Raw genomic sequence first — 27,364 nt, 5'->3', positions numbered from 1 at the left:
GAGACCAAGGTTTAAAGTATTCTCTAGGGGCTGGGGGTTTAGCCCAGCGGAAGGGTGCCCGCCTGGCGTGCGCAAGGCCCTGGGTTCGGTCCTCAGCACTGGAAACAAAAAAGTATTCTCTAGTATTTGTTATTATGTCTGTTATATTTTTCTTTTGCAGTAAATATTATCATTTCCCGATTTTTTTTTTGGCCAGTCTTGGAGCTTGAACTCTACCACTTGTGCCACAGCGCCATATCCGGCTTCTTTTGTTTATGTGGTACTGAGGAATCTGACCCAGGGCTTCATGCATGCTAGATAAGCATTCTACCACTATGCCACATTCCCAGCCCCAATATTGTATTTCATATTAAAGAATACATAAGAAAAATGTTCACAGCCGGGCGCTGGTGGCTCACGCCTGTAATCCTAGCTACTCAGGAGGCTGAGATCTGAGGATCGCGGTTCAAAGCCAGCCCGGGCAGGAGAGACCGTGAGACTCCTATCTCCAATAAACCACCAGAAAACTGGAAGTGGCGCTGTAGCTCAAGTGGTAGAGCACTCGCCTTGAGCTGAAGAGCTGAGGGACAGCGCCCAGGCCCAGAGTTCAAGCCCCACGACCGACCAAAAAAAAAACAAAAAAAACAAAAAAAAAAAAAAAAGAAAAATGTTCACTTTCAGTATTTTTCTTTTCTTTATTATTTCAGATCAACAACTTATATAAATGAACTTGGCCACACATCCAGATTCTCCTCAGAAGTAAGACTTTCCAAAGGACCAATGACTCTGTTTCTTGTGCCCTTTTATTTCTTCCTGCTCTGTAGCTATGTCTCGATCCCGCCATGCAAGGCCTTCCAGATTAGTGAGGAAAGAAGATCTAAACAAGAAGAAAAACAACCAAGGGAAGAAGACATCCAAGCCAGCAAACAAGAATGTAGCATCAGTGAAGACTGTGAACCCCGGAAAATTAAAGCAATTAATTCAAGATCGAGATGTTAAGAAAAAGACAGAACTCAAACCACTTGTGCCAGTCAGAAGCCTTCTGACCAGATCTGGGGCAGCTCGCATGAATTCTGAGAGGACTGAGGTTCTTTTTCAGAACCCAGAGTCCTTAACTTGCAATGGGTTTACAATGGCTCTCCGAAGTACCTCTCTTAGCAGGCGACTCTCCCAACCCCCGGTGGTTACTAGCAAACCTAAGAAAGTCCCACCTTCAAAGACTTCAGAAAAGCAGCGTGAGTGTGACTATAAGGTACTCAATGACATGGAAGAAATGCACTCAGAAAATGATCCAGTCCCAAACCAAGATCCCCTAATGGTCTCTGCTGTAGAAAATCTAATTGGTATCCAAAATGAATGTCTAATGAACGGCAAGAGCCAAGAAAGCCAAGAAGCAACCCAGTCTTGGTCTCAAAGAGTAGAAGATTCCCAAATCAATCTTCCCATGAATAGTAGGCCTGCAGCAGAGATCCTTTCTGAATCTTTGGAAGGAAATCACGATGGTGACAGACTCTTCTCCGAACAGACACCAAGTGATGTCAGTCATCACCCTGGAACATTTGCTCAGGAGACTGTGTGTGCTCCTTTGCCCCAAAGAACGACTCCTGAACCGACCCATCAGAGAACCCCTAATATTCAGGTAGAAGACTTGGGTACACGAGTAGAATCTCTTAAGCTGTCTGATTCTTATCTGGATCCCACGAAAAGTGCATCTGTTCACCCCCTCATCTCCAATTTTAATAGGATTACACCTGGAATGGACCTTAGAAACTGCTTATCTTTTGATGGGTCTATGTATCCTGCTGCTCTAATAAAATTCCTCTTGGCAGGCTCAGAGCCAGAAACCACTGGTGCTAAACCAGATCCTCAAGAGGTCTTCAAAGCTACCCCAGATCAACAGGAAGTTCCAGATTCCACCCCTGTCCTAGGACAGACCTTTAGTTCTCTGCCACAATGGGTATTTCCTGGTGCTAACCAAGTACATGGTGAGGCCCTGGGTTTGGTTCCAGGCCCACCAGAGATTCCTGGTGCTATTTCAGTCCAAGGAGAGATCTTTGGTACTATGCTAAACCAACAAGAGCCTCTTGATATGAGTATGAGTGCTGCCCCAGCCCTGCCTACCTTCCTTCCTATTCCTATAAACACCATCGCTACCTACAATGCTCCCTCAAACTGGTCCGAGTCCCAGGGCACTGTCTTATATGGACTTGATGTCCAGGGTGCTATGCCGATTTTGTCTTTGGACTCGGGACATACTCCTCAATCATCATCAAACTCAGAGCCAAGTTCTATACCTCCAGTCATAGCTGCAAGCAATGTAGAAAATGAGAAGCAGGTTTCTGTAAGCCTTCTTCCAGCTAACACTCAGGGGTTCACCTTCACCCCTGAAAGTGGATTTTACCATTCACCCGTGGATATTAGCCAATTCTCTCAGGCTGGTCTGAGCATATTGGAAAAAAGTACTTCTCAGGCCAACGGGAATAGCTTAGCTGATGTCCATACCACAGGCATGTCTATGCCAACATCCCTTGTCAATACCTCATCTTCTTCCTGTACAACGTTGCCACCAATGTCGGAGAAGAAGAAACGAAAGCCATGTGGAGTCTGTGGGCCCTGCCAGCAGAAGACCAACTGTGGGGAATGTACTTACTGCATGAACAGAAAGAACAGCCATCAGATCTGTAAGAAGAGGAAATGTGAGGTGCTGAAGAAGAAACCATCCGCCCATATACCTTTGGAGGTAAGTGAATAGTTCAGGAGCTAGGGGAATGTAATGCTTGACATAATGATCTGTGTAGAGAAAATTTGTTCTTTGTATATGTATGCATGTATGTATTTTTGGTGCTGGCTTGAACTATGGACTTACATTTTCACTTGGCTATTTTGCTCAGGGCTGGTGTTCTACCACAGGAGCTAGACCTCCACTCCAGTTTTTTGCTGGTTAGTTGGAGATAGGAGTTTCTCAAAGCTGGGTGCTGGTGACTCATGTTTGTAATCCTAGCTACTCAGGAGGCTGAGATCTAAGGATTGTAGTTCGAAGCCAGTTCAGGCAGGAAAGTCTGTAAGACTCTTATCTCCAATAAATCACAAAAAAACTTTAAGTGGTGCTGTGGCTTAGGTGGTAGAGTGTTAGCCTTGAACTAAAGCTCAGGGACAGCCCCCCAGACCCAGAGTTCCAGCCCCAGGACTGGCCGAACATTAAAAAAAAAAAAAAATGTTTTTTTTATTGCAGGTAAGATGGTTGTCTGGATGGATGATCTAGGTTAGAAAATAATAACCATGCCATTGATTTTTACTTAAATAAATTTCTATAAACCACTTGGGGAAAAAAACCAAAAACCTTAATACTCAGATCTCAGCCTCCTGAGTAACTAGGATTATAGGCAAGAGCTATAGCACCTGTCTAACAATTCAATCTTGTACCCTTTAACTTTAGTAAAATGTTGTTTACCAACCTTAAAGGATGTCTTGTAGAGAACTCCAACTACTGCTGCAGACCAGTAGAATATAGTTTTTTTCATGATAGGATATAATGGAAATGTAATAATCCAGGAGCGAGAAAATCCACAGAGCACGCTTAAGAGTGACAAAGGAGTTTTATTAGTTGGTCTGCAACCCTGTCCTGGGTTACCTCAGAACTTGGAGTAGTGCAACCTCCAAAGGGGCAAGTGTTTTTTTCCCCTTTTTCCTCCTTCCCACTCTATGGGACTCGGACTCTATGCAGGCCTCTCTCTCTTTGCGGGCCTCTCCGCAGGCTTCTCTACCAGCCTCTCAGCCCTAGTCGGGCTTCTCTGCTCTGCCTGCCCGGGTCCCACCCCGCCAGGCCTCCATGCAAGTCTGGTCTCCTAGGCGTCTGTTCCTGCCCCGGTCTCCTCCCCGGCCAACCAGCCCTTGGCGTTCCCCCCATCCCCAGGCCTCTCTGCTGGCTCTGCGGTCCCCTCAGGCCTGTTCCTGCGTGTCTCTTACGGCTTCTCACCTCTCACTCCTTCCCAGAATCCCCTCCTTCCTAAAGCTGGTGGCCCATCCACACACTGCCCTTTGACTCCCCGCCCCCACCCCCTACAGCCTGACATGTGGTGGTGGTGGTGGTGGTGGTGGTGGTGTCAGCATGGGGTGGGACTTCCTGTTCCACAGGTTCTCACAGAAATGTAGGCAAATTTGATGCAGTGTTATTTTGCAAAGGTTTCTATTGGTCCTCATTTTGGCCAGTTGCTTTTTTTTTTTTTTTTTTAAGTTATAAACTTAAAATTTAATAGTAGAACATATTCACTAACTGCCTTGAAACCTGGAAAAACCTTCCTTTCCTTTTTTTTTTTTGGTTGGTTGTGGGGCTTGAACTCTGGGCTTAGGTGCTGTCCCTCAGCTCTTTAGTTCAAGTTTAGCACTCTACCACTTGAGCCACAGTGCCACTTTAGTTTTCTGGTGGTTAATTGGAGATAAGAGTCTCACGGCCTTTCCTGCCCTGGCTGGCTTTGAACCGAGATCTTCAGATCTCAGCCTCCTGAGTAGTTAGTATTATAGGCATGAACCACTGGCGCTGGGCCTTTCTTTTCTTTCTACTAGTCGTATGTCTTGAACTCAGGGATTGGGCACTGTCCCTGAGCTTTTTTGCTCAAGACTAGCACTCTACCACTGGAGCCACAGCTTCACTTCCAGTTTTTTTGCTGGTTAGTTGAAGATAAGTCTCATGGCTTTCCTGCCCAGGTTGGCTTTGAATCTCAATCCTCAAAATTCAGTCTCCTAAGTAGCTAGGATTACAGGCATGAATGAGCCACTGCCTCTAGGGTAACTCTCTCTTTTTTTTGGGGGGGTCCGGTCGTGGGGCCTGAACTCTGGGCCTGGGCGCTGTCCCTCAGCTCTTCAGCTCAAGGCTAGCATTCTACCACTTGAGCCACAGCGCCACTTCCGGCTTTTTTCTTTTTGCTTATGTGGTACTGAGGAATTGAACCCAGGACCTCAGGCATGCAAGGCAAGCGCTCTACCACTGAGCCACCTTCCCAGCCCCTCTAGGGTAACTCTCTTTGAAAAAAGAAATACATCTGCATCCCTTACCTTGAAACTTTGCCTTGGAGGCATAACAATAATGTTACCCAACTTTTAGCACACAAGTAGTGGGGTTTTGGAGGGCTAAGTGAAAATAACTTGCAAACTCAATGTGATATAAACACTGCTTATTATTGTAGTTTGTGAACCTAAGATAGTTGAAATATCTTTTAATCTTAAATTTACTTTAAAAAATTTATGAACTTCAGTTAAAACTAAAAAGTGTTGCTTACCATACTTTTTTTTTTTTTGATTGTGGGACTTGAACTCTAGGCCTTGGCACTATCCCTGAGCTCTTCAGCTCAATGCAAGTGCTCTACCATTTGAGCCACAGCTCAGATCTCAGATCTTTTTTTTTTTTTTTTTGGGTCGCTCGTGGGGCTTGAACTCTGGGCCTGGGCGCTGTTCCTCAGCTCTTCAGCTCAAGGCGAGAGCGCTCTACCACTTGAGCCACAGTGCCACTTCCGGTTTTCTGGTGGTTTATTGGAGTCTCATGGTCTCTCCTGCCCGGGCTGGCTTTGAACCGCGATCCTCAGATCTCAGCCTCCTGAGTAGCTAGGATTACAGGTGTGATCCACCGGCACTTGGCTGTTTACCAGACTTTTAAAGCACCTGTCAAGTATGGTGTTTTAGGAATTTTTAGAACTCTCAAAGTTAGATTTCTTTTGCCTACTGTGAATGCAGATATTGTAAAATGAGTTGATATTAAATATTTGGATCGTATTCAATTCTGAGATACTTTTAGTGTTTTTTTTTTTTAAGGTGGTACAGGGGTTTGAATTTAGAGTCTCGAGTTTGCTAGGAAGGTACTATGCCACCTGAATCATACGTTCAGCCCTCAATCATTCTTTTCTAGGTCTCTCTTGGTTTAAATTTTGGTCTAAAAATTCTAGTTTCCTATTTGAACCTTGGAAAACAAGAGTTCATCCTCTTAACCAATCCTGTCTTGAACATTTAATCCTAGCTACTCTGGAAAGGCTGAGATCTGAGGATTGTGGTTCTAAACCAGCCCAGACAGGAAAGTTCATGAGACTTTCAAAGACCCACCAAAAAGTCGAAAGTAGAGCTGTGGCTCAAGTGATAGAGTCTTGAGTGAAAAAGCTAAGCAAGAGCACAAGGCCCTGAGTTCAAGCCCCAGTTCCTGCACACATTCAAAAAAATATTTCTTAGCCAGGCACCAGTGGCTCACACCTGTAATCCTAGTTACTTAGGAGGCCAAAATCTGAGGATCGTGGTTCAGCGCCAGCCCGGGCAGGAAAGTCCATGAGGCTCTTATCTCCAACAAACTATTCAGAAAAAGCTGTGGCGCTGTGGTTCAAGTGGTAGAGTGTTAGCCTTTAGCTGAAGAGCCGAGGGACAGTGCCCAGGTCTAGAGGTCAAGTCCCATAACTGACCAAAAAAAAAATATGTTACACATACCACAACAAATAGTTTTCCTTTACTCATGTCACTTCACTCATGTAGAACAAATATGGCCAGTTACTAAATGGCTTGAAAACAAAACATCAGGGACGCATAGAAGCAATATCTCTAGCACAGTTGCAATCTATGATGTAATTGCAAACAGACATCATTACCCAAAATACTATTCCTAATGGGTATAATACATTTCAGGTTTTTTTTTTTTTTAATGCCAGTCCTGGGATTTGAACTCAGGCCCTGGGCTCTGTCATTGAGCTTCTTTTACTCAAGGCTAGCTCTACCACTTCACTTCTGGCTTTTTGGTCTTTATTGGAGATAAATATATTTTCCTGTCCAGGCTGGCTTTGAATCACAATCCACAGATTTCAGCCTCCGGAGTGTCTAGGGTTACAATTACGAGCCACCTGTGCCTGGTGTATAGAAAAGTTGGAAAGATCAATATTGAGAATTTGGTCTCTCATCCTAATTGCCCAAACAGTAACATTTTTATCCTGCTTCTTTTTTTTTTTTTTTTTGTTGGTCGTGGGGCTTGAACTCTGGGCCTGGGCGCTGTCCCTCAGCTCTTCAGCTCAAGGCGAGCACGCTACCACTTGAGCTACAGCGCCACTTCCGGTTTTCTGGTGGTTTATTGGAGATAGGAGTCTCACGGTCTTTCCTGCCCGGGCTGGCTTTGAACCGCGATCCTCAGATCTCAGCCTCCTGAGTAGCTAGGATTACAGGCGTGAGCCACCAGCGCCCGGCTATCCTGCTTCTTTTCAATTTATCCATTTCTCTCTTGCTGAGTCAATTGGAAGGAAGTTCTAAAAACATCACGTTCTTTTACACCATATAGTAGAAAGTGTATTTCCTAAGAGCAAGGATATTTACTTGTATTATCAAAATTAGGGACTATTTAAAATTTTTGTTTCTTTTTGTTTCTTCTTTTTATGTGGTACCAAGGAATCGAACCCTCATGCATCCCAGGCAAGCACTCTACCACTAAGCCATATTCCCAGCCCAAAATTAAGAATTTAACATGGATTCAAGACCTGTGAGAAAGCATACACATTTAGTCCTTGTACTCAGGAGATTGAGGCAGGAAGGTTGTGACTTCAAGGCCAGCTATTCTGGAGGCTAAGATTAAGAACATCCTGGTTTGAGGCCAGTATAGGCAAAATGGTTTTTTGTTTTGTTTTGTTTTGTTTTTGTCGGTCGTGGGGGTTGAACTCTGGGCCTGAGTGCTGTCCCTCAGCTCTTCAGCTCAAGGTGAGCACTCTACCACTTGAGCTACAGCGCCACATCTGGTTTTCTGGTGGTTTATTGGAGATAGGAGTCTCACGGTCTTTCTTGTCCGTGCTGGCTTTGAACCACGATCCTCAGATCTCAGCCTCCTGAGTAGCTAGGATTACAGGCGTGAGCCACCAGAGCCTGGCTTAGGCAAAATGGTTTTGAGACTCTACCTTAGCCAATGACTGTACATGGTGGTGCTTATCTGTCACCCAAGTTATTCATGGAAGTATACATAGGGAGATCACAGTCCAGTCTAGCCTTGGTCTAAAACAAAACCCTATTTCCCCAAAACAGCTAACACAAAAGGAGCTGCAGGTGTGGGTCAAGTGGTAGATGCCTGTCTTCTCCCTGCCAGTACTACATAGAAAAAAAGGAAGGAAGGAAGGAAGGAAGGAAGGAAGGAAGGAAGGAAGGAAGGAAGGAAGGAAGGAAGGAAGGAAGGAAGGAAGGAAAGAAGGAAGGAAGGGGAAGGCAGAAAAAACAATCAAAATGTATAACGTTAGGAATTTGCTTTTGGCTAGGCTGTTATTCACTGAACTGTACCCTCTGTTTTAGCTAGTGGTAGAGGGATAAAAACAGAGAGACTAGTGTCTACCAGACATAAAGAGTGGTTGTTTGGCTCAGCCACACTTTCACAAGTTATTTTTAGGGTGTGCACAAACAAAAGCCAAAGACAGTTGTTTGTAGAATATGCTTCTAATGTAGTGTGGAGCTGGTAGAGTCTAGCCAGATGATTTGGAGACAGTGTCATGCATTTCATTAATATCACTTGAATGAGTACTGAGTTGTGTGAGAGTTGATCTACTGAAAGGGAAATCATTTTTTTTATGTTTTACTCTGGTTGAACATTTTTTGCTCCCCAAATATTAAAGATTATATTTACTTTTCTTTTGTATTAGTGTTCTCTCTCGGCTTTATCACTCAAGACTGGTACTCTACCACTTGAACCACAGCTCCATATCCAGCTTTTTTTTGTTTTTCCTGGCTAAATGAAGATAGGTGTCTCAAGGGTTGTTTTTTTTTTTTTTTTGCCCTAGATAACTTTGAACCACAATTCTCAGATCTCAGCTTTCTGAGTAGCTAGGATTACAATTATGAGCCGCCGGTACCAGATTAAACATTATTTATTTATGTTTGGTTAGAATAAATAGCTGCCTCTTAGGTAACACTCTGAAGTGCTGTTTATTACAGTAGCACCTTCCTAATATGAATTCCACCTAGAGAAATTGAGTTCACTACATAGTGTATACGTAAAGCTAAAAGTTGAGAGGTATTAAATGATACAAATTGAACCACTGCTTGTCCATTGTCTTATAGATGGGTCTTTGTGTACTTTGTACTATCATTCAGCAATGTCTCAGAAATGGTTGACACACTCATTGTTCCCCTTCATAGGGGGATTTGGGGGTGGGTGTAGCTTCATTTGGCCATTGCTTTTCTCAGTGTTTTCCAACAGCCAATCTCATTTTGGCATATGCTATCTATGACATATGGAACATATTTTTGCTACCAACTCCTTCAATTGAAGGCAGATGTTGCAAGTTCTTTAACTTTGCCTGGAAGGATTCTCTCTGGATCTTGACTGAAGCTTTAGTAGCCTACTGCACTTTGAGAGGGACAGTGAAGTGTCTCTAAGAAAACACCATCTCATGCCCAGTGATTATGTGTGCATTAACACCAAATATCTCAACACAACAATCAAGCTGATCTTTACTGATCCTGTCTTGTGAGCATTAATTTCTGAAATCTTATCAAGACTGTTGGTGTTTTTTTGTTGTTTGTTTTTTTGAGCAAGTCTCTTACTAAGTAGCCCAGTCTTCCTATATTGCCCAGACATGTTTTTCCTCCTGCTTCAACTTTCCAGTTGCTGAGATTATACGCATGTATCAGTTTAAAGTCCAATTCTTACCTTACTCTTCTGTGTGTATATTTCTTCTACCTATCTGTCTGTCTGTCCGTCTGCTTGTCTGTCTGTTTGTCTGTCTGTTAGTCTGTCAGTTGTGGGACTTAAACTCAGGGCCTGCGTGCTGTTTTTGAGCCCCTTTGTGGTCAAGGCTAGCACTCTACCACTTGAGTCACAGTACCACCTCCAGTTATTGAGATAGAGAGTCTCACCAGGACTTTTCTGCCTGGGCCGGCTTTGAACTGACATCCTCAGATCTTAGCCTCCTGATTAGCTAGGATTAGAGACATGAGCCACCAGTGCCTGGCTTATTTATTTATTTTTGTCCTATGGCTTGGCCTGGGTGCTGAAGACTAGCACTCTACCATTTGAGCTTTGGTGGTTTATTGGAGAAAAGCTTCTCACTGATTTTCTTGCCTAGGTTGGCTTCAAACCTGTATCCTCAGATCTCAGCCTCTTGAGTAGCTACTTTTGTGTTATTTATTTCTGAAGATTAAATGTAAAACCTCATACTTGCTAGCCAACTTGGCAGGTAACCCTCTTATCATGTACACTATGCTCCCAGCCCTTTATTTTGTAGGTGGCGTAGGCTCTCAACTACTTTGCTTAGGATGCTCTCTTAGCTGACCTTGACCTGATCTTCCTCCTGCCTCCATCTTCCAACTAACTGGATTCCAATGAGCTGAAATTCCAATTTGCTGGGATCACATAGCATGAACCATCATTCCAGGCTTGTATATCATCTTAGTTTGGAAGAAAAAGGTATGAAAGTGGCCCACACTTTCATCTAGCATTAGCATAATGCAGGTTATACTGTTATGTAATAGTGGATACACTAGAGAGGCATGTGCATATTTTCTGTGGAACTTAATTGTAGATCTCTTTTTACTGGTCAGCCTCTTAGTTGAAAAAGTCATTCTTTTTTTGGGGGGGGGTCCGGTCATGGGGCCTGAACTCTGGGCCTGGGCGCTGTCCCTCAGCTCTTCAGCTCAAGGCTAGCGCTCTACCACTTGAGCCACAGCGCCACTTCTGGCTTTTTTCTTTTTGCTTATGTGGTGCTGAGGAATCAAACCCAGGGCCTCAGGCATGCAAGGCAAGGCGCTCTACCACTGAGCCACCTTCCCAGCCCTGAAAAAGTCATTCTTTAGAAAAGGTCAGTCTGTGGGTCTGTGCTGGAAGTAGCACAAAAGTTCCAGGGAAGGATCTTAATTTTTTTAAACATTTTTACCATTCTACAATAAGGAACCCCAGCTGGGCGTTGGTGGCTCATACCTGTAATCCTAGCTAGTGAGGAAGCTGAGATCTGAGCATTGTGGTTTAAAGCCAGCCCTGGCAGGAAAGTTTGTAAGACTCTGATTTCCATATAACCACTTGAGCTGTAGCTCAAATGATAGGCACTTGCCTGTTCAAGCCCCTGGACAAGCATAAAATAAACAAACAAACAAATAAATAAATAAGGTGCCCCTTCCAAATGAATCAAACTAACCTAAGCAATTCAGGGAATTATGTTAAATAAGTATTCCTGTGATATATATCCAGATATGCTGGCTAATTATCATCGGTTCTTCATGCCTTTTAGGAGGGACACAAAAAAGAAATCTACTTTTTTTTTTTTCCCTCTTGGTTTAATTATGTCCCATTGTCACCAAGTCTCTGATTTTCCCCACCCCCTCCAGTCCTGGGGCTTGAACTCAGGGCCTGAGCACTGTCTCTCAGCTTTTCAGCTCAAGACTAGCGCTCTACCACTTGAGCCACATATCCAGCTTTTGTTGTTGTTGTTGGTGGTGGTGGTGGTGGTGGTGGTCATGGGGCCTGAACTCTGGGCCTGGGTGCTGTCCCTCAACTCTTCAGCTCAAGGCGAGCACTCTACCACCTGAGCCATAGCACCACTTCTGGCTTTTTTTCTGCTTATGTGGTGCTGAGGAATCTAACCCAGGGCCTCATGCATGCAAGGCAAGCACTCTACCACTGAGCCACCTTCCCAGCCCTGTCACCAAGTCTCTGTAAAAGGAGGCCAGGATATTCTCCTGCAGAGAGAGCAGAGATTAGGAGATACTTATTTCCAAAACCCAAGACAGGACTTATTAGTGTCAGGTACACCCAATAGGTGCTCAACCAATGTTGGCTGCACAAATGTTGGAAATTTTATAAGATTTATACAAGATTTTTCCATTGCTTACATTCCAATGTCTGTTATAAGAAACAAAAAGTAGCCATAAACCATTCATTTTATACAATATGTATTTGAAGCTTGAACTGAAACTCAGTGCCTTAGACTCTCATTTAGTTTTTCACTTAAGGCTTGTGTACTAACTACCATGCTTAAGCCACAGCACCATTTCTGGCTTTTTACTGGTTAATTGGAGATAAGAGTAGCAGCCAGGTGTTGGTGGCTCATGCCTGTAATCCTAGCTACTCAGGAGGCTGAGATCTGAGGATTGTGGTTCAAAGCTGCCTGGGCAGGAAAGTCTATGAGACTCTTATTTCCAGTAAACCACCAGAAAACTAGAAGTGGCACTGTGGCTCCAGTGGTAGAGCACTAGCTTTGAGCTGAAGAGCTGAGGGACAGCGCCCAGGCCTGGAATTCACAACTCACTTAAAAAAAAAAAAAAAAGAGTAACATGGACTTTCTTGCCCAGTCTGGCTTTTTATTGTAGTCCAGAGATCTGAGCCTCCTGAGTAACTAGGTTTATAAGCATGAGCCACTGGCGTATATACTTACTATTTCAGCAGCTTAGTATCTCAAAGCAACATTTTTGGAGTTTTATTTTATATGGGTCATTTTCAAGTACTAGTAATATTAGGATTATGAGACATCTGTAACAGAAATTCAAGGCAACAACTCAGGAGTAGAGCCCATGCTTAGCTAGCTGAGTGCTGAGTTCAATCCCCCAACACTTCCTTCCACCCTCAACAATATATAAGCCTAAGGAATATGTGTGTATGTGTGTGTATATTTGTGTATGCACATTTGTGTGTACTCTACCTTACTCCCATGTCTTGATTACAGCTGGTATTCTACCATTTGAGCCAAGCCTCTGGCTTGGCTTTTTGTCTGTTAATTGGAGATGAAATTTCTTAGACTTTTCTGCCCTAGCTAGCCTTGACCATGATTTTCCAGGTCTCAGGCTCCTGAGTAGCTAGGACGATAGGAATGTGCCATGGGTGCCTGGCGGGTTTAAAATCTACCAATTTTAGAAATCCGAAGACAATGATACAAGTATTTTTGGTCAGCCAGGTCCATTTCTTTCCCTCAAATGAGACTCTAGTCTCTGTTCTGTTAACTTTTTAGTTAAGTATCTGAAAACCCCCTCGGAGATGTTGATTGGGGCAGCATTTCCGTAATTCTCCCAGCTAATAAGTGGGCACTTGCCAGATCAGATTTGGTATTTGGTGTATTTTTAGCAACCATGGAAAATCAGAACTTTTAAATGACTGTTATTATATTAGTGCTTAAGTGCTGTTAAACTTTCCACATGGTTTTGGTTTACAAGAATTCCTGAGCTTGTTCCTAGTGTAAATGATCCCAACACTAATCACGTGCTGCCTTAGAAATCATAAAAACAGAAAATCTAGCTTGCTTGTAATCCTAGCTACTCAGGAGGTTGAGATCTGAGGATCTTAGTTTGAAGCCAGCCAGGGCAGGAAAGCCCCTGAGACTTTTTTTTTTTCCCCTTCAGTTGTGGGGCTTGAACTCTAAGCTTGGGCACTATCCCTCAGCTCTTCAGCTCTACACTTGAGCCACAGCACCACTTCCAGTTTTCTAGTGGTTTATTGGAGATAAGAGTCTCACAGACTTTCTTGCTTGTGCTGGCTTTGAACTGTGATCCTCAGCTCTCAGCCTCCTGACTAGCTAAGATTACAGGTGTGAGCCACCAGTGCCCGGGAGACTTTTATCTTCAATTAACCACAAAAAGCAAAAACAAAAACAAAAAACTGAAAGAGGAGTTGTGGCACAAGTAATAGAGCACTAGCCTTGAACAAAAGGAATCTCCAGGACAGTGCTCAGGCCCTGACTTTAAACCTCAGGACTGGCACCAAAGCAACAGCATGCACTTGCTACATGAAATACTCTTATTCTGAACAAGCTTCAGCAATCCCCGCACTCAATGCTGAGTGAATGCACATAACATATGTGCATGCACATGCATGCATTTGTGCCACACTGGTGCTTGAACTCAAGGCCTGGGCACTGTCCCTTTACTTTTTTCACTCAAGGTTGGCACTTACCACTTGAGCCACAGCTCTGCTTCCAGTTTGTTTGTTTTTTTTTTGTCGGTTATAGGGCTTGAACTTTAGGCCTGGGCACTGTCCTCAGCTCTTCAGGCTCTTCAGGCTCTTCAGCTCAAGGTAAGCACGCTACCATTTGAGCTGTAGCACCACTTCTGGTTTTCTGGTGGCTAATTGGAGATAAGAGTCTCTCGGACTTTCCTGCCCAGGCTGGCTTTGAACTGTGATCCTCAGATCTCACCCTGCTGAGTAGCTAGAATTATAGATGTGAGCTACCGGCGCCCAGCTATCCTTCCAGCTTTTTGATGGTTAATTGGATAGAAACATCACAATTTCCCTCCTCAGCTGGGCTGGAACCTGGGTTCTTAGATCTCAGCCTATTGAGTAGCTAGGATTATAGATGTTAGCCACTGGTGCCTGACTAATATAATGCTTTTCTTTTATTTATTTACTTTTGTTGCTTTATTGTTGTTTTAGAGGTGATATATAGTGGGATTACCTTTACATATGTCAGGTAATAAGTACATTTCATGCCTTTTGCAGAGTACCATCTGTTTTCTCATTCTCTCCCATTTCCTCCCCATCTCCTCCCAGGAGTTGCGTGGTTCACTTTCATTCATGTCCAGTGCAGCCAATGAACTCCATTGCTGCACTTTTTTACCCATTTTCCACTGATTCTGTGCCCTCCCCACAACTTCCCTCAGATGAGCACGGGTATACAACGTATATGATGTAAAGAATACAGAGTCATCAAAAAATGAAAAAACAAATTAAGGAAAAGATCCTTTGGGTGTCTCTTTTTGTGTCTCCTTGTGTGTATCTGTGTCTGTGTCTTTGTGTCCCTATGAGAGCACCCGCACTCTGCTAGAGTGTGCCCTTGCCCTTCCATTGGCTTTTTTGTCCATTTGTCTGTTTCCTTGTTTGTTTACTTAATAAAGCTCTGCCATATTTTCTTGACAAAAAAAAAAAAAAGAAAAAGATCCTTTGTTTTCATATCTTTGGAGTTTGTTTCAATATGTATATTATTTTATTTTTATTTTTATTTTTTCAGTCATGGGGCCTGAACTCTGGGCCTGGGCGCTGTCCCTCAGCAGTTCAGCTCAAGGCTAGCTCTACCACTTTAGCCATAGTGACACTTCCAGCCTTTTTTGCATATGTGGTGCTGAGGAACCAAACCCAGGGTCTCATGCATGCAAGGCAAGCACTCTACCACTAAGCCACCTTCTCAGCCCTGTATATTATTTTATATATATATACGAAGAGGCATTGGTTATTACAACTTGGTAATTTTCTCCTAAGACTATGCTCGTTTTCTCTCTGTATGTGAGTGTCTAGAATCCTGTATAATTTGTCATGTCCCATTGTGTTTTAAATCTAACTTCTACATATCAGGACAACATACGCTGTTTGTCTCTCTGGTCTTGTCTCATCTCACTTAACATGATTTGTTCTAGTTCCATCCATTTCCCTGCAAATGACATTATTTTATTATTTGTAATGGTTGTGTAAAATTCCATGTGTATTGATACCACATTCTTTGATCCATTCATCAATTGTGGTACATCTGGTTTTTTTTTTTTTTTTTTTTTTTTTTTTGGCGGTTGTGGGGCTTGAACTCTGGGCCTGGGTGCTGTCCCTCAGCTCTTCAGCTCAAGGCGAGCGCTCTACCACTTGAGCTACAGCGCCACTTCCGGTTTTCTAGCAGTTTATTGGAGATAGGAGTCTCACGGTCTCTCCTGCCCGGGCTGGGTTTGAACCGCGATCCTCAGATCTCAGCCTCCTGAGTAGCTAGGATTACAGGCCTGAGCCACCGGCGCCCAGCCATCTGGGTTGTTTCTATATCTTGGCTATTATGAATAGTGCAGCAATGAACATGGATGGGCAGGTGTCCTTATTATATATGGTTCATGATGCTCAGGGTTGGCGCTTCAGAGTGGTATGGCTGAGTTGTAGGGAAGGTTTATATTTAGTTTTATGAGGAACCTCCAGACTGCTTTCCATAGTGGTTATACTAGTTTACATTACACCAGCAGTGCAGTAGGGTTCCTTTTTCTCCTCATCCCCACCAACATTTTTCATTGTCAGAGTTCAAAATATTGGCCAGTCCAACTGAGGTAAGATCACATGTCAGTTGTTTTAATTTGCATTTCCTTTATGGCTAGGGATGATGAACATTTCCTCATGTGTTCCTTTGCCATTTTTACATCTTCTTCTGAGAAATCTCTCCTTATCTCTCTTGCCTATTTAGTGATTGGCTTATTAGGTTTGGGAGGGGTTAGTTTTTTGAACTCCTTGTATATATTGGATATTAGGCCTTTGTCTGTATTGCTGGTAAAGATCTTTTTCCAATTGGTAGGCTGTCTTTCTGGTTTATTTATTTATTTATTTATTTATTTATATTTTTTTGCTAGTCCTGGGTCTTGAACTCAGAGCCTGGGCACTGTCCCTGAGCTTCTTTTCCTCAAGGCTTCTAGCTTATTTGTTTATTTTTTAAAATTATCTTAAAGGGGCTGGGAGTGTGGCTTAGTGGTAGAGTGCTTGCCTAGCATGCATGAAGCCCTGGGTTTGATTCTTCATACCACGTAAACTGAAAAAGCCAGATGTGGTACTGTGGCTCAAGTGGTAGAGCACTATCTTTGAGCACAGAGAAGCTCAGGGGTGAGACCAGGCCCTGAGTTCAAGACCCAGGACTGGCAAAATGCCTGGATATATAGATATATCTTTTTTTTATTCTTTTTATTTTAAACTTTTTATTGTTATTATAAAGGTGATATACAGAGGGATATAGATATATCTTTAAGTAGTTGTACAAAGGAGTTGCCATTCAACAAAGAAGTTTATGAAGCCAGGTGCCGGTGGCTCATGCCTGTAATCCTAGTTACTCAGAAGGCTGAGAGCTGAGGATCGCAGTTCAAAGCTAGCCTGGGCAGGAAAAGTCTGTGAGACTCTTATCTCCAGTTAACCGGAAGTGGCGCTGTGGCTCAAGTGGTAGAGCGCTAGCCTTGAGCTGAAGAGCTGAGGGACAGTGCCCAGGCCCAGAGTTCAACCCCCACCACTGACCCCCCCCCCAAAAAAAATATATATGTATGAATACAACATAACATAACATTTTTATTTATTTGTTGGTTGGTTGGTTGGTCATGGGGCTTGAACTCTGGGGTTGGGCGCTGTCCCTCAGCTCTTCAACTAGAGGTGAGCACTCTACCACATGAGCCACAGCACCACTTTCAACATAACATTTTAATACACTTTTCCTTGGAGAGATAGTCTATTGTTTTTGGTAGATTTCAGAGAAATGTGAATCATATTCCCTACTCCCTAGGAAAAAGGTAAAAGAAGTAAAAGAATGACACTGTTGGAAGTTGTAGCGTATAGCTGTAATCCTGGGGAGGGAAGGTAGGATTTAAGGTCAGCCTAAGTTACAGAGTAAGAACTTGTCTTATAAGTAAAAGAAAACAAGAGGGACTGGAAATGTGGCTTAGTGGTAGAGTGCTTGCTTAGCATGCATGAGGCCCTGGGTTCAATCCCTCAGTACCACATAAATAGAAAAAGGAAAAGAAAATAAGAGAATCACACTGATCTCTAAAGACTTTAAAGATGTCAGGTGCCACTGGCTCACTTCTGTAATCCTAGCAATTCAGGAGGCTGAGATCTGAGGATTGTAGTTCAAAGCCAGCTCAGGCAGAAAAGTTCCTGAGTCTCTTATCTTCAAATAACCTCCAAAAAAGGTGGAAGTGGAACTGTGGCTCAAGGGGAGAGTGCTAACCTTGAGTAAAAAAGCTCATGGAGGGCTGGGAAGGTGGCTCAGTGGTAGAGTGCTTGCCTTGCATGCATGAGGCCCTGGGTTCTATTCCTCAGCACCACATAAGCAGAAAAAAAGCCGGAAGTGGCGTTGTGGTTCAAGTGGTAGAGTGCTAGCTTTGAGCTGAAGAGCTGAGGGACAGAGCCCAGACCCAGAGTTCAGGCCCCATGACCGGACCCCCCCCCCCAAAAAAAAAAAGCAGCTCATGGACAATGTCCAAGTCTTCAAGCTCCAGGACCAGCGCAAAAAGGAAAAAGAAAGAAAAGGCATTGACAGCTGTTGTGTGATTAAGGCAAAGTGGTTACACTGGTAACATGTTTTTCCAGACTCTCATCATTGATAGGATGCTAGGATTGTTATCCTGGAGAAGCAGGGATGCTATAACCCTGGAGGAACAGGTGATCACTGCATGCCAGCTACCCTGTGGTTGCTAGTGATTGGTGCTTCTTTGCAATGATTTGTATAGTCAGCCCATTTCTCTTACCTGTTTTCCCTCCTGCCACTTTTTATGCTTTTTAGAGGAAGGAAAGTGAGGTTTTCAGAAGCAGTCAGTATTCAGTGTTTCTTAGCATCTGTGAAGCATTTTTCCTTCTGAGGAACTGAAGACATATAATGAACGAATTGCTTTTCTGTTCCCATGTGATGTAGACTTACACTTGTGGTTTCCAGGGTGTTGGCCGTGCTGCACTTATTTCTTGTCCTTTCGTAATGACAGGGTTCGGGTGTCACTAGTGGGTTCTAGTTATTTACACTATGCAGCTTATTTAATATTGTATTTCATAGACAAATACCATTTTGTGGTGAGGTTTCTGTTAAAGAGTAAAAGTAGGGCTGGGTGCTGGTGGCTTACCCCTGTAATCCTATCTACTCAGGAGACTGAGATATGTGGATTGATGTTCAAAGCCAGCCCAGGCAGGAAATCCCTGAGACTCTTATCTCCAATTAACCACCAAAAAGCCAGAAGTGGAGTTCTGGCTCAAGTGGGAGAATGCTAGCCTTGAGTGAAAACCTAAGAAACAGTGCCCAGGCCCCAATACCAGAACAACAACAAAAATTATATATGTATACCTTCACATATTCAAAATGTGCATGGGATATAATTTATAACAAAAAGTCAATCATTCCAAGAAATGTAAAGCACTCTGAATACATAGTTGATGTAAAGTGGTGCAGCTACTGGAGAGAAAAGAGGGATAGTTCTTCAAAAAGTAAACTGTTCGGCTGGGAAGATGGCTCAGTGGTAGAGTGCTTGCCTTGCATACATGAGGCTCTGGGTTCTATTCCTCAGCACCACATAAGCAGAAAAAGCCAGAAGTGGTGCTATGGCTCAAGTGGTAGAGCACTAGCCTTGAGCTGAAGAGCTGAGGGACAGTGACCAGGTCCAGAGTTCAAGCCCAACGATCGACAAAAAGAAAAAGAAAAAAAAGTGAACTGTAGACTTATCCTATGATTGAATTCTATTGAGTATATACATCCTCAGTCATGGAAAACAGTGACTCCAAGGGATTCTTATATACTGATGTTCATAGCAGCATTAGTCTCTAAAACCCAAAGGTATACACAGTCTGAATGTCTTAACAACAGAAGACTGGATAAATAATTAAAATGTATATGCATATACATACAAGGGAATATTACTCTGTCTTAAAAAGGAATGACTTTTCAGTGCATCCTACCCTGCTCACAGGGTGAGCCTCGCAGACATGCAAATGGACCACCTACAGAAACATAAAGTTGTTTTATACCTGTTTCAAATTTTTAGAATCCAAATTTCTAACTGTTTTAAGCATTGTCACTGTGTCCCCGCCCCCTCTGCTCCCCAGAAAGCTCTCAGCTGGAGTGTGAGCTTAGTGGATGCATTAGGTTAGAATCCATTGGTTTTCTTCAAGTGTTTAAGCTGAACATTTTACTTAGTAGGTTTCTTTTTTCTTTTTCTCCATGGAAGCGTGGTCTATAAGTGGAAGATCAGACTGGAGGTATACAGGATGCCTTTGTAGATCAGCACTGAGCATACAAGAGGTGCTGGCTCCAGTCCCCTGCCCTAAGAAAAAAGTTAAAAAAAAAAAAAAAAGCCAAAGGAGGAAAAGAAGTCATGTTGGGCTTCCCCCTCGGACAAGGAAAGTTTGCTTTCGTGGCAAAACCAAAGCCTGGGAAGTGGGAGTGATGAAACCCAGACTTTCCGGCCCTCAGCCCTCGCTCTTCCCAAGTTCTTGGGAATCTGTTCTGGATCCAACTACAAGTAGGGAACCCATTTTTGGCGGAGCAGTCAGGCAAGCCATGCTGCCAATCTATCAAATGTAATTGCTCAAAACTTTGGCCCTGCCGGTCTGGAGGGGAGTGCGTACTGGGGGGTGAGGGGGAGGGAGGAGGTCTCTGTCTAATCAAGATCTGTGCAGCTGTCAAGGTGATGGTGATGGCCCTGGGACCGCCTTCTACTTTTTGGCAGTGACCTTGAAACCAGCCAGCTCACCCTGGTCTCTCTTACCCTCCACAGGCTGGGCTATTGCAACGCCAGGGGGCTAGCCGGAGGGAGAGTTCTCCTGTGCGCCTTTCCCAGTGTCTGGCAGGTGTCAGCTATGGTGCCGGCTGGCTCGCTCCTTGCCTACCATACACTAAGCATGGAGCGCGGGGCCATCCAGGTAGATGTGGGGAGAGAAGGTGGCTTTTTCTGCCTTTTGTCCCCGTTCCAGGGAAGTGGGTGGCTCTGTCTGACAGCCAGGCTGCAGTGCAGACAGGCTGCACGTGGGACCGGCTTGGCAGCTCAGGGGGAGATGCTTGGCGGTGACATACAGTAGATGATCTTGCAAGAAGGAGGAACCCTCCTCCCCAACAACAACAACAACAAAATGTGCTTTTGTCTCCGAGAGACCAGTGAGAGTCAGCTTTAGACTAAGGGAGAGATTTCTCTGGGAAATGAAGGTCATCAGAAATGTCTACGGCAAGGGAAAATCCGTTCTCTCCGACTGCTCGGTGGCAAATGTCTTTTAAACAAGTCCACCCCTTCTCCTGTCCTTTTCCTCGTTACACGGCTTACTGTTACTTCTTAATCCGCCTTTGTCATTGGACATTTATTGACAGAAATCAGATTGCTGTGTTTCTGGGCAAAGCGCCTGCCGCAAAGAGGTGTGGTTCGGAGGAATGAGACAAGCAGCCCAACAGCTGAGCCTCCTCTGTCCTCACATAACCTCCCTGCCTTAAATATCGCCAATATTTAGCCTCGCCTTATAAAGTAAAAATGCACAATACCTTCCAGAGTTTCAGCAAGCCCAAGTTGCCCCCCTAGGCTTGAGAGACAGAGCATCGCTCCCCCTCCCCCGCCATGCAGACATGACCTCAGAGCCACCAAGAGGTTACTAATCTGGGACACTCCGCCATCGATCCGGTGCTGGTGGTGCTGGTGGTGACCTGGGGGATTTGTATGCTTTTTTTTTTTCCCCTTGCTGTAGCCTCCTGTGATTTCGGCGCGACCAGATCCTCTGCAGAGAACTCCATGTCGCAGCTTGTGGCTGCCTGTGTCCTGTGGTGAGGAGCAGAGCTGCACAGGAGATCCTTTGTCTAGGAAGGGCTAGGGCTGAGAAGATCACTTTGGAGTTGCTAGGTTCTGCATTGCTATTGGCTGTACTCTTTGTGGGGCTGTTTTTGCAAAAGGCATGCCCAGCACGTCTACAGTGCTGGCAGGCCAGGGCTGCCTTTAAACACCATGATAATAATACCAAAAGCAGTTTGCAGAACTGTTCCACTGTCGAAGCTTCCTCTGCAGAACCAAGCAAGATGGCTACCTCGTGGGCTTCGCTCTGAAGAATACAGAGGCTAATTAAGACAGACTTTAAGGGGGAAAAAAAAACAAGGGTATTTCCCTCCTTCATCTTTATGCAAGTGTTTTGGGTTATTTTTTTTTCCCCCTCTCCCAGTGACTTTTTTAAAGTGTACATTTTTGCATAAGCTCTTTAGGTTCTGCTAGCAAACATGTGGATGTTTTTAAATGGCACCAGTATTTCTACAGAGAAATAGTCAAAAAAAAATTGGGAAGGGGAGAGGTGGGAGCTAATATTTTTTTCTTAAATGGAGGCTGATTTTCCAATTTGATTTTTTTTTTTTTAGGTTATAAAAGAAAACAAGAGGTCCCAGAGGGAAAAGAAGCCCAAAGTTTTAAAGGTAATCAGTTGTTGATTAAATGATATATATATATTTCCATTTCATATAGTATTTTTCTGTCAGTTGAGGGTAAATCTGCAGTATAGTGGATGTGAATTATTCCAGATTGTCAGTAGATAAAATGAAATTTCACTCAACCAAAGGGTTCCCCACCCCCTTTTTCTGATGTACTACATTATGTGCATATTAACATCTTTGATTTTTCAACTCCACACAAGTCTTGCACAAGGAAAAGTTCATATGCAAAGTGTTGGGACTAAGATTCATTTTTCCTTAGAGGTCCCTTTGTAACATCTGTGTCTGGTCTTGCGCCAGTGGGTACTTAAAGCTTTCCAGGAGAGAGGTGCTACTTGAAATTGACAGCTAGGATACATTGTGATTTTAATAGACCTTCCATTAAATGCTATTTTTAAATGTGTGATTTTTTTCCCCCCCAAAGGGGGAAAAAAGGTCCTTGGAGATTTGAGTTCAATGTAAAATGTATAGGTCATTGAGATCTTATAGACAAATGATAGTTGTTTAATCCTAAATTCACAATATGTCATCTCTGATTTTTAACATTCATTGAGCTTTTAGGATATGCATGTTCTCCTTATTTTGTATAGATTATCTGATGAGTTCTTAGCAGTAACCTAATTTGGTTAGAAGCTAGCAGTCTGTTATGAGCTTTGTACAGTATTGAGAAGGGTTAATTTAAAAGCATATGGTATCACCAAAAGTTCAAAGCTAGCCTGAATCTGGCAAATAGGTGCTTATGGGGGTTGAGATTGCAAGTGGTATATTGGAATTATATGTGAAGGCCACCTATTTATTTAATTCTAGAAGAAATATTAAGCAATAAAACAACTGGTCTGTAAAATTGCACTGTGCATATTTAATTTAAAAGTCTTTTAACCTAATCCTAGCTTTTGCAAATAAAGTTTTAGTGCTCCAAGAAGAACGTGTTGAACTATGACTTATAAATGTGGTAGAATTTTACCTCATTTGTTGCCCTGGTTGTGTAACTGGAAAATGTTGACACTGAGAACAAACCTTGCCTTGCTTTCTAATTTGACTGACTACCTGGAATTTGTGTTTCCTGAGTGACCATTTTTCATCAGTCAACAAGTATGTACAGTCAACAGTGTGTCAGCTACTGTGAAATGAATGGAATTGATTGGTGTATTTTATGGGGTCTAGTCTAGGTTATTAGAGAGAAATGAAATTACTATTTTTTATTCATACTGATATGAAGAATATATATATATATATATATATATATATATATATACACACACACACACACACACACACACACAGATACATATATATCTCACCTATTAGACCTGCCTCTCCCCCAGCTATACAAGTATATCATTAAAGCTCTACTTAGATCTTTTTCTATATGTTCTGTATTGGGAGTATCCATTTTCAGGTGAGAAATAGTTGAGGTTTTGCTTACAAATTTAAGTGTGTATGTGGGAACAAAGTGATAGACTACATGCAAAGACTAATAAAAGACTAGACTTAACGGCTAAACTTTTTTGGAAGTACGAAGGTTTAAACTCAGTGCCTTATACTTGTTGGACTGGACCTCTACCATTTGAGCCACACCTCCAGCCTGGCTTTTTACTGATTATTTTGGAAATAGTTCACTGGACAGCAAGTGAACTTTTCTGCCTAAGTGGCTTCCCAGCTCGGTCCTCCAGATGGAGGCCTCTTGAATAGCTAGGATTATAGGCTTGAGCCACTGATGCTCATCCTAACTAAATCTTTTCCCATTTTTGCTTGGGAATGGAATATGCTTTGGGAGTACTGTTTAATTCCATGTTATTTTGCTAGTGTGTGTCTAGTCGCCTGAAGTAAGTTTCAGAAGTAAATATACCATGTATATTTACTTTAGCACTAGGTCTCGACTTAATTCTTCTTTTTTCAAGTAAATGCCTATTGGTACATCAATGTTGTCTGTTTCCCAGTAAAGAGAACTGAATTGAATCTCACTTTCTCTCTATAGTTAACAATTGTGTCAGAGTAAGGAAATATGCGAGGGAAGGGTTGACATTGTCCAAAAACAAATGTATTCTTGTGTTTTTTTTTGTCCGTCATGGGGTCTGAACTCTGGGCTTGAGCACTGTCCCTCAGCTCTTCAGCTCAAGCCTAGCACTCTACCACTTGAGCCAAAGTGCCACTTCTAGCTTTTTCTGCTTATGTGGTGTTGAGGAATTGAACCCAGAGCCTCATGCATGCAAGGCAAGCACTCTACCACTGAGCCACCTTCCCAGCCCCTTATTCTTGTCTGACTTATCTAACTATAACCCCTCTGTACTTCACCTTTCTAATAACAGTAAAAAAAAATTTAAGCCAGGCACCAGTGGCTCATGCCTGTAATCCTAACCACTCAGGATGCCAAGGTCTGAGGATCTTGGTTTAAAGCCAGCCTGGGCAGGTGAATCTGTGAAACTTTTTTTTGGTCAATCATGGGGCCTGAACTCTGGGCCTGGGCACTGTCCCTCAGCTCTTCAGCTCAAGGCTAGTGCTTTACCATTTGACCCACAGCGTCATTTCCTGCTTTTTCTGCTTATGTGGTGTTGAGGGATGTAACCTAGGGTCTCCTGAATGTAAGGCAAGCACTCTATCACTGAGCCACTTTCCTAGCCCCATCTGTAAAACTCTTATCTCCAGTTAACCATGAGAAAACTGGAAGTGGCACCATGGCTCAAAGTGGTACAGTGTTAGCTTTGAGCAAGCGCCATGGCTGACAAACAAGTAAATTAATTAAAATAAACATTAAAAAGTAAAGAGTAAGGAAATGCCCTGGAAGGAAAGTTTTAGATTAATTTTTCACTTTTCTTTGTTTTTTTTTCTTATTGTGAAAATACTGTACAGAGGGGTTACAATTGTTTTGATTTTTTAAAAACAACTTGGTGAGATATGGCCCAAGCTGGCCTGAAACTCTCCATACTCTTCCTTCAGTCTCAAAATGACGGATTGCATGTACACCACTGTGCCTAGTCAAATTAAGGTTTCTGGTATTAGCACTTAAAATGTTAAAAAAAATTCTCTGTAATCCTAGCTACACAGAAGAGTGAGATCTGAGGATCATGGTTCAAAGCCAGCCTGGACAGGAAAAATCCATGAGACGCTTATTTCCAGTTAGCCACCAGAAAACCAGAAGTGGCGCTGTGGGTGCCCAGACCCAGAGTTCAAGCCCCACAACCAACAAAAAAAAAAAAAAAAAAGAAAGAAAAAGAAAAAGAGCCCAGTGCTGGTGACTGATACCTAAAATCCTAGGTACTCAGGAGGCTGCTATTTGAGGATCATGGTTCAAAATCAGCCCAGGCAGGGAAGTCCATGAGACTCTTCAGTCTCCAATTAAGTGCCAAAAAAAAAACCAAAACAACAACAACATAAAAACAACTGAAAGTGGAGCTGTGGCTCAAGTTGTAGAGAACTACCCTTAAGCAAAAATTTAAAAATAAATAAATAAATAAAGCTTAGGGTCAGTGCTCAGGCCTTGGGTTCAGGCCTCAGTACTCAGGCTGGGAATGTAGCTTAGTAGTAGAGTGCTCGCCTAGCATGCACAAAGCCCTGGGTTCGATTCCTCAGGACCACATACACAGACAAAGTTTCCAGAAGTGGCCCTGTGGCTCAAGTGGTAGAGTGTTAGCCTTGAGCAAAAGAAATTCATGGATAGTGCCCAGGCCCTGAGTTCAAGACCCAGGACCGGCAAAAAAAACCAACCAACCAACCAAACAAACAAAAGCCTTAGTACTGGCACCAAAATAAAAATAGTGTGAGATATTATTTTTCCTTTTGTCAAACAAAACTTTGTTTCTCTGCTGCATAGTAGTAATGTTAAAAACTTTCTGATATATATATATATCAGGTATATAAAATAAAGCTATAGGAAGTATAGAATATTATATAGCCCCAAAGAAGGTATCAAGTAAGTTTTGGAGACTGGGGAAGGGAATACAACTTTTAGCTGAAGGCTAAATGTTCTAGCTAGATGTTCGGGCTAGAGTCTAGATTCAGTTAGGAGAATCCATGCCTTTCATGCGGTCTCCTTTCATAATTTTTAATGTGTTTTGGCATTGTGCCAGGGAGCCATGGTGCTTCCTCTTGCTTTGGCTGCCTAAGTGGTCATATATCCCGGGCCCCTTGTTGTTTGCCAGTGTGGATGTTGCAAGTATTCCAGGTGAGTTTCCCTCTTCATCCTCTATTAAGAAGTAGTTATGTGAAGAACCCGATGAAGGAAATTGGGTGTAGAATTTAAGGCTTATTCAGTCCTGCTCTGATCTCTCCCTTTGAAAGAAACTCTAGTGAGCTGGGTTTGAGGCTGCTGGTCCAGGGCTCCTGAGCATGTGCTGGCTTAAATCCCTGGCTTGAATCCCCAGCAATGCCCCAAACCAAAACAGCCTATTATCTACATTTATATCTCTGTTCATTCCCACATACTTCAAATGTTACAACTCTAAGTAGTAATTTCAAATTCCTTTCCTGAGTTGTCTTCTAGCTGACATGACCATTTCCTCTAGGGGTCACAATCGGTGTCCAATAGTGTGTGGGGGAGGGACGGGAAGCCAAGCATCTGCTTCCAGCTCCAGCCTTATTGGTGGTGAGACTACTTGCTGCCTGTGATATCACTGAGCTGCAAGTCTCCTTGACTTGAGGGGGAGAGAGAAGAGAGAGAGAGAGAGAGAGAGAGAGAGAGAGAGAGAGAGAGAGAGAGCCTGGACTTGAACCCCAGGCCAAAGTATTTGGTCTTTTTGCTCATGGCTGATGCTCTTAGCACTTTAGTCGCAGCTCTGCTTCTGCCTTTTTGGTAGTTAATTGGAGATAACAGCCTCATAACTTGCCTGCCTGGGCTGGCTTTGAACTCCGATCCTAAGATGTCAGTCTCCTGAGTAGCTAGGATTACAGGTATGAACCAAGGGGTGTCAGGCTCTCCTACTGCTTTTATTCCCCAGTCCCAATGGGAGACCCAAGACAAAGGGAGCCTTCTGATGAAATACCTCCTAGTCTGCCCCCTGGGGCATGGAACAATGTACCAGGTGGAACAAAGACCTGGATCAGCAAACATATGCAGAGCTGAGTATGACGCTGTACACTTTTTTGTTAGTCGTGGGGCTTGAACTCTGGGCCTGGGCACTGTCCCTCAGCTCTTCAGGTTAAGGTGAGGGCTCTACTACTGAGCCACAGTGCCACTTCTGTTTTTCTGGTGGTTTACTGGAGATAAGAGTCTCCAGGAGGGGCTGGGAAGGTAGCAGTGGTAGAGCGCTTGCCTTGCATGCATGAGGCCCTGGGTTCAATTCCTCAGCACCACATAAGCAAAAAGAAAAAAGCCGGAAGTGGCGCTGTGGCTCAAGTGGTAAAGCTCTAGCCTTGAGCTGAAGAGCTGAGGGACAGCGCCCAGGCCCAGAGTTCAGGCTCCATGACTGGACCTCCCCCTCCCCACCACCAAGAAAAAAAAAAGAGTCTTGTGGACTTTTCTGTCCAGGCTGGCTTTGAACTGTGATCCTCAGATCTCAGCCGCCTTGAGTAGCTAGGATTACAGGTGTGAGTCACAGACGGCTGGCTGC

At 43.4% G+C, this 27,364-nt stretch overlaps 1 protein-coding gene across 2 annotated transcripts in view; it reads left to right on the top strand.

Annotated features, from left to right (window-relative positions):
- The first annotated feature begins 757 nt into the window (after positions 1–757).
- Tet1 (tet methylcytosine dioxygenase 1) overlaps positions 758–27,364 on the top strand; it is an 87,483-nt gene continuing 60,876 nt past the window's right edge. Inside the window, exons 1-2 of one of the 2 annotated variants that reach the window (XM_070020966.1) lie at positions 758–2,719; positions 21,750–21,803. In XM_070020966.1, the coding sequence (XP_069877067.1) occupies positions 806–2,719; positions 21,750–21,803 (1,968 nt within the window). In that variant the 5' untranslated portion in view covers positions 758–805. Of the gene's footprint in view, positions 2,720–21,452; positions 21,498–21,749; positions 21,804–27,364 lie in introns of those variants that run through there. The other variant, XM_070020967.1, reaches the window with a different exon arrangement.

Source organism: Dipodomys merriami, unplaced genomic scaffold, assembly GCF_024711535.1.
Source record: "Dipodomys merriami isolate MVZ:Mamm:240054 unplaced genomic scaffold, mDipMer1.0.p SCAF_14, whole genome shotgun sequence".
Taxonomy (NCBI): Eukaryota; Metazoa; Chordata; class Mammalia; order Rodentia; family Heteromyidae; genus Dipodomys; species Dipodomys merriami.
This window is presented reverse-complemented; position numbering and strand designations above follow the sequence as displayed.